This window comes from Strix aluco, chromosome 14 (genome assembly GCF_031877795.1).
Source record: "Strix aluco isolate bStrAlu1 chromosome 14, bStrAlu1.hap1, whole genome shotgun sequence".
Classification (NCBI taxonomy): domain Eukaryota; kingdom Metazoa; phylum Chordata; class Aves; order Strigiformes; family Strigidae; genus Strix; species Strix aluco.
Window position 1 is genome coordinate 20,214,386 of NC_133944.1, and position 7,558 is coordinate 20,221,943.

At 37.5% G+C, this 7,558-nt stretch overlaps 1 protein-coding gene across 2 annotated transcripts in view; it reads left to right on the top strand.

Annotated features, from left to right (window-relative positions):
* Positions 1 to 5,039, top strand: part of NFATC3 (nuclear factor of activated T cells 3) — a 76,191-nt gene extending 71,152 nt beyond the window's left edge. For both annotated transcript variants that reach the window (XM_074839286.1, XM_074839287.1), the window contains one exon: positions 1,550 to 5,039. In XM_074839286.1, the coding sequence (XP_074695387.1) occupies positions 1,550 to 1,674 (125 nt within the window). In that variant the 3' untranslated portion in view covers positions 1,675 to 5,039. The remainder of the gene's footprint in view (positions 1 to 1,549) is intronic.
* Positions 5,040 to 7,558: the final 2,519 nt, after the last annotated feature.

The window sequence follows — 7,558 nt, forward strand, 5'->3', positions numbered from 1 at the left end:
CTTTCCTAAGTAAACTAAAAGAATATAGACAACACTTGTTTTCAGAGTTGGATTGTACATACATTATATGTACTTCAGAGCATTCACAATATTACAACATTTTCTTTCAGACCCATTCATGCTATTGCTGCATCAAAAGACAACGCTCAGACTGTTGAACACTATAAACAGAAAGAGCAATTTACACTACCTGTAGGTTGGTCTTGTTATGCTTCTACCAGACAGGAATGGTTAGTAGGAAGCTAAATCCTGCCAGGGAGAATTAAGGAAGCATTAAGAAGGGTGGTAAAGTATATCAATTTTGTTGTGTGAAGTTACCCAGTGGAGAACAAAAGAGCAAAAGCCTAGGTTCCAAATCTGTTAAGATTTTCAATAGAAGCAGCTTACCAGCAAAACAAGAAGTTCTTGTTTTTACTAGGAGTGGTCCTTACTCAACAAAAGGATCCCATTAAACGTCTGTTTATAGAAGGTCCAAACAAACTCCTGTCAGAGGCTTTTCTTTTATTACTATAATTCAGCATATTCAAAGTCTTGCTGAAGAAGTGATGCTGTACATCTATTGATACTCAGTCGTGGAAAACAATATGATTGGCTGCCTCTCCAAACCATTAAGTTGTAGTTTATATTTTTGGTTATCATCTAATATTTATCAAAAATTTGTTGTTACTATTTAATGTGATATTTTTCATCTCCAATTAGACTATCATTCAGTTTTCTCAAACTTACCATTGCCCATTTTGTAAAACGGGCATTTATATCACTGCATTTACTCTTATCCATTAAAATAATTATTTTTGTCATCTTCCAAACTCAAGTGTACTGCAGTCAGTTATCCAGGCTTTAGAGTAACACGTTAAAATTGTCATTTGTTGATAAGTGCTACTTTGTCGTACTCACAGTGGTGTCCCTCACTTGAAAATAGCAACAGTTGGTTAATCTTTGCTGAATTTGACACTCACACAGACACACAAACCAACACGACATGCGTATTAGTCAACCTTAATTCTTCCCTATAGAAAAGTTGACTGATAACTAAGGAAGATTTTGTAACTGCAGTTTCAGTAATGCAAGTATTCAGAAAACTGGCCGATTAAATAGGTATATAGTATTAAAAGAATATTCTATTAACCCAAATCCGAGTTCTGAGGAAGTTCTGTAAGTAGCTTGAAAGAGCCAAGAGTTATTAGAGTTATTTGTTGTGCCTGTGACACTCTTGAACAGAAAGAGTTCTGTGGGGAGATCTGTACTGAACTGACCTGTGCTGTGCCTTTCAGTTACCTGCTTGCCATGAATATGTATGTGCTTATTTTCTTCAAGTGTTCTAGGGACTCTCCAACATGGATTATAGTAAGTACAAAGTGTAATACTGAGAGAAACTAGGACACTTTTTTTTTTTCCCCCTTGCTCACCTGTTACTGAAGTTAGGTTCCTCCTTCATCCTCTATTACTTAACTGCATCAAGGCTTAGGACTGAAATATTTCTTTTTAAAAGGGATACACTTTGGAAAGCATAATAACAGTCACTTTTAATTTTTTTTTTTTATTGTAGTGAATGAGATCATAGGAAGAGATATGTCACAGATCTCAGTGTCACATGGAACAGCAGTGGCCAGCCAGTCTGCACGTACGTGTCCTGGATCTCTGGAGACAAGAATATCTGATGGAATCCAGTAACGGATAAGCTTACAACTAAACATCCATGAAAACTTAACAGTTTTTCTGAATATTTCTTCGTCCTCTTCCTCTTTAGACTTACTGTGCTTCCAACTCTGTGGCCTTTATGAACTGGAACAGTGGATCCTTGCAAAGCCCTTTTAGTGGGTTACATTTTTGATGTAGAGACAGAGCATTTTAATTATAGTTCCTCAGATGCTGTAAAGAGACTTAAAACAGACACACAGAATCTACACCAGATATTTTAACTGTTTTAAAGTTACAAACAAGCTTTGCTTTTTGCATTTAAATAGAATACTTTTATATTGTAAGTGCTTCAGATGTGTGGAGATGTTAGTTTGCTCTTATAATATTCACAGTACTGAATGTGGAAAAAGATTTTAATACACATCTTCAGTGTGCTGCTTTCCCTTAGAGATAGTATAGTTTGTAACTGATGATTTGTAACACCTTTTCGTCATTTTGGAAAGCCTTTAAAGCTTCTATTGTTTAATTTTTTTTAATACGATCTTCCAGTGGCAAATCATACCTGTCATCTGAAGCCAATGCCATGGAAGCCATTGTGTATGCAAATACTGTAGTGTTTTCTTTCTTAGATTCATAGGAAGCAAAGCCAAATGTAGATCTGCACTTGTTTATAAACTGAAAATGTTACTTGATAGGCTGCAAAAAGACCATTCCATCATGAAAGTGTTGGGATAGAAATGACATTCCAAAATTTAACTTTTATAACTTTGTGGATAATCTTCCTGTTCTTTATTAGCACAGGCTCCTTCTTGAAATAGCTTTTTCTTAGAAAGTTACATTTGTAATCAAATTTGAGCAGTAGGATTTTAGATTAACGAACAGCAACATCAAAGCCATGTTAGATACAGGAGAAGTTTTAATATTTGCTGAGGATCTAAGTGTTCCTGTTACCCCTGCAGAATATGGTTTTGAAATCATCAATTCAGTGGCATTCAAGTTTTCCATGCAATAAATCATTTGATCACATCTGTATCTCTTACATGCTGCATGCCTGACCAGGCCACTCAGAAGTCCTAAGGAGACGACAATTACAGTTCCTTAACTTTAAACTGTTTATAAATGTCAGTTTGCTAAGAAGTCATTTACTGTGAATTAGTGATTAGGTAGGATAATTTGCCCCTGTTTAACTGTAAAGGTGTGAAGCAGAAGCTACCAAAGAAATACACAAGATGTGCTCAAAGGATGCATTCCCCTTACCCACGTAATCTGGTACATTTGAAACAATCTGTTTACACATAGCTATTAAAAATCTCAGGCCTCTATGATTAGAGCCCTAGGAGAGGATCTGAAACTGCCTGCTTAGACCATAGCATTTCCCTCCCCCAGAAGACAGTGTCGTTTACAGAGCTTTCTGATACGGAACATACAGGGTACAACAACCACACTAAAGTAAGATCAGAAATACACTGAACCTCAAAACATTTAAGATGGTAGTTTTAGTTCCTCGTTTGGGGGAGCCACGATGCTCTAATGAAAATTAAGAGTGAATACACTCCAAAATTTTGAAACGTAGAAAGGGTATTTGCATTGAATCTAGTTCAGACAATTGGGCACATGTTAGTGGTTTAGCACCTGTGGAGCACATGCCTCTCTCTGTAGAAGGTTACTATAGACTCTTAAAATCACAGTAAAATGGTCTTAAAGTGGATACCATTACTGAACTATAAAACCTGTAAGAGTAAACACAGATCCCACTGATGTTGCATTTTGGCAGGCAGTCATGGGGAAAACTTTCTATTGAGCCTTTTTCAGGCAAAACATTGCACCTAAGTTTAAGTCAGCACCCAAGCAATACCATGAAAGTAGCCATAATCACATTGTTGTAATAGCTGAATCATGAACTTTTAAAAGTGGGTGAAATTATAACTCTTCATCCTGTACTTCCTTTTAAAGAGTGCAGCCTAAGGCTACTATCTTGATGTTTCATAGTTATTTCAAAGAACTTAATGCAAGGCCACTATGTGCGTGCTGGGAATCTTAAGCATCCTTTTGTGAATGTATTGTTCAATGGTGCAAATTTTAAATCTGCAGAAAAAAATTGGCAGGGCTGTAATCTGAAAAGTGTGATATTGTAATTGTCCCTCAGCGATGGTGCTTTACTCTGTCCTCTACTCATTTACGTTAAAGATCCTAGAAAACGATTCACATGCTCAGAAATACATCTAATGTTTTTAACACCTTAAAAAAAAAACCACCACACCCAAAAATCACACAACACTGTAAACTATGTAATTGTCTTCAGACTGTGCTGGTGGCAAGGCATGTTCCAGTTTTCATTCGTGTATTGGGTCTTTTGCATTAACCATTGTTTGTAGGAGAATTCTAACTTAAAAGCTTTTCATACTGTATGGGATTAATGCTCCTTTATCCTACTGGTACAGGCTCTCCTTGCAAGTTCTCCAAGTAGCTGGAATTCACACTGTACCTAAAATACAGGAGCCCAAACAATCCGGAGTTGCTATGCACTAAATTTTCTGATGCCTTTAAATACCTTGATGCCTGTAGACATAGAGACGCTTTCCTATTTAAAAATTAAATAAAAAAAAAAAATACAGCTTTGGATACTAAAGCAGTTTTGTATTTGCCTTGTAAAAGCTTCAATACAAGGGTCTTAATTTTATTTTAGCTTGTGTGATAATGTAGGTAAAGACTGTTAATCTTGTATAATTTTAGTGATATAAAAAGCACACAATTTCTATTGGACTATGCAAATTTCATTAAACAACAGAACCCGGCCACTGTTGATATTTTGTTGGCATCCACTTCCTTGCCCTTAAGTCCTTTCTTCTCCCCGAGTACTTTTCCAAAACTTTTTAATAATTTAGATTATCCTGAAGGAAAGCCTTAATGATGAGGTAACTTTTCTATAAGGAAGGTCAAAGATAAACATCAAAAACAAAATTAAGGAGTAGAATATTAATCCGGTGGGGGAGGGGGGGTAATTTCCAAAATTACCATAAACTAGCAATCTGAATTTCTGTACTAAAACTTTCATGTTATCAGGGGAACTGCCGTCCTTTTTAAACCAAAGAATGAAAATAACATGAAGTTTTGTTCTGATACAAACAAAGCTTTGAAACTCTATTTTTGATACTCATAATGGATGTCATTCCTTGAGGTTCAGAAATTGTTCAAATTGAAGTTTTATATTTAAAAATGTGGGACAATAAAGATTAAGTTCTAGATGTTTACAGAGCCTTGTATTGTAATTTCATGTACATTTTGTATTTTAAACATTTTTGTAAGTTATGATTGCAGTGCTACTTGCAGAAATAAAGGGAAAAACTTGCATTTAGGCTCTTAAATCATAGTGTTCAAATAAATAAAAAGAATGCAAATGCATTGTCATTTATTTAAAATGCAGACCCAAATGCAGAGTGGGAAGAAACTCCCACTTTGTGATGCAGTGGTCAGCAGCTGTGCTCAGCTGCGACACATGAAATGAGGGACAGTTACTGCTCCCCCGGGAGAGCAGCGGCTTTGAAGCGATATGGTGAGAGTTTGGGGCTCAACTTAGAGCCAGCAACAGTGAGCCTATACACACGTCATGGGTGAGCATCGGTTTGCACAAGACCTAGTGATTTCCTATTCGCAATTATCATTTCAATTAGACAATCACAAAATTATTTTGAGGAATTATTCCAGAAATTATTATTCAGGGAGCACATCATAAACGGTAATTTCCATTCGTGATAGGATATTATCCTAGGCAAGATGCTGTTAAACTGTTTCAGAAATAGATGTAAAATTCCTACAAAGTCTAAATTCTTTGCCAAATCTTGGCTGATCAAGCAGTACTGAGGGAAATGCCTTTGGGAATGGTACAGTAGATTTAGCCCTTAAAATCTGTATCTCATCTCAGTGATATTAGTGATACTGAAAAGATTTTTTTTATCTCCCTTGCAGTTTTGTTACAGGGTCTTTTACTTAACAGGCCCAAGGATTCCACAGATAAGGTATGAAAGCGTTCCAAACTCAACACCTCTGGCCTTTGGTCAGCAACACGCACCTGCTGAGAGAGAAGAGGAGCAGCGATCTCCTCCTCGCCCTGCCCAGGGGAACGGGGGCACTTTGGGATTAGCCTCGTCATTAGAGTGCACGCCCTGACCGATCACCTGCACCAGTTTTTTATCTGTCAATAGAGCAGAAAGGGCTGGCTACAGCGCCAGTAGCTGAATGCAAAGTAATTATATCTGAGTTTCACTAAAAATAGCTCAAGCAGTTTGGAAGCTGTTCCACATGTTTTCTAGTATGATTACCCAGTATATAATTAGCATATACCAGCACTAGTAATAATCCATGGATTGACTGCGTATACTTTACTGTCAATTCAGATGCAAATGGGCTGAAGGCTGATTCACTGGGTTTGCTGGGACAGGGAGGAGAGGATATGCAGTCAGGCCAGGGCGTTCCCAGCTGAGCAGGGTTAACCCTGGGCACTCACACCGACCCCCGGGGCTGTTGTACTGCAGGGCGCACACTCCATTCCAGGCAGCGTGGAAACAGCACCACTACCCTGCAGAACGCTCTTTTGTAATTTCAGGTAATCGGAGAGAAGGAATGGCTTGTGAAAGTGAGTTCCTTTAGAAGAGTAATCAGAAGTTTCTGTTCAGTTAGGACCCGAACCCAAACGAAGCGCTGTCAGAAAATCAAGATCTTAATTCTCTTATTGCAGCTAGTATTTCCTTACAATATTCCACAGCATCACTTGTGCCATCTGCTTCCCTCTGCTTGTTTTTCCAGACTGCCAGCCCTCTCCCTGCCATCTCTCCCAGCCTAACTCAAAATACCACTGTATGCTCTGAACCCAGTGCTTACTCCACTGTAGTGAAAGTTGAGATCTCTTCCAGATGGTGTGTCCCCTCCCTTTTTTTTCCCCCCTTAGCTTTAATGAATTTACAAGAATAATATTCAGAAACTAGCCCCTGCTATAGCGATTAAAGTGTTAAGGTATGTGAGCATACTCAGTCCAACATGGAAAAGAAAAAGGTTTTCTAATGTATTTAAATTCATGCATAGTTTTGCATACAGACTTCTCTGGTAATGGCAGTTAACACTGAACTTTATTCTGCATACTAAAAAGGTTAAGTTGATCAGTCATTCTTAACACACAAAAAGCATTGTCATTTGCTGAGATTCTCTAAGAAATGAATTATTTTACAATAACCTACTGTTACCTTTGTTAACAGTAACATCTGCTACATGTAAAAGAGAACAGAAGGGAAAAAAGTAACCAGACTTTAAGATAAAGAAGCAATAAAAATAGTACTTGCTTTGCAAAGCCTTGTATGTACCATGAATTTTGTTTTAGAGAAGATTGTTCTGCTAGCAAAGTCACGCTATACAAGTTCTCCAAGCTGTTTCTGCAAATTTAGAGTGAAGTTTTTGTTGGATTATTATTATCATCTTTAAATATTGCCTGGAGACTGAAAAAAACCCACAACTTATCCCTTCCTTACTGTCATTGTTGTGACATCTGCTGGTAAGAGCTGGAAGAGTGTTTGTAGCCTGTGCTTGTGCCCATTACAAGGGCTCTCCCTCCAGAAAAGAGTCATCTCTCATTTGACACCTTTATTCATAAAAACACCTAGTTACTGGTGCAACTGATGTATATCACAGAGAAATGCATACAGTCATAGATACAAAAACCCTTCAATAGCTCCTGCCTAAATAAGACAAACAGAAGTCACATCAAGCTGACAGTGCACAGCTTAGTCTGTTAGCAACCTAGGTTAACTTCTGTGCACATTGAATAATTTAGTCCTGGCCTCTTAATACACTGCAGAAAGAGTTAAACCTTCCATAAAGAAACACTTGGAACAGCTCTCAGAAACCCAGTCACATATATTCGGTGATA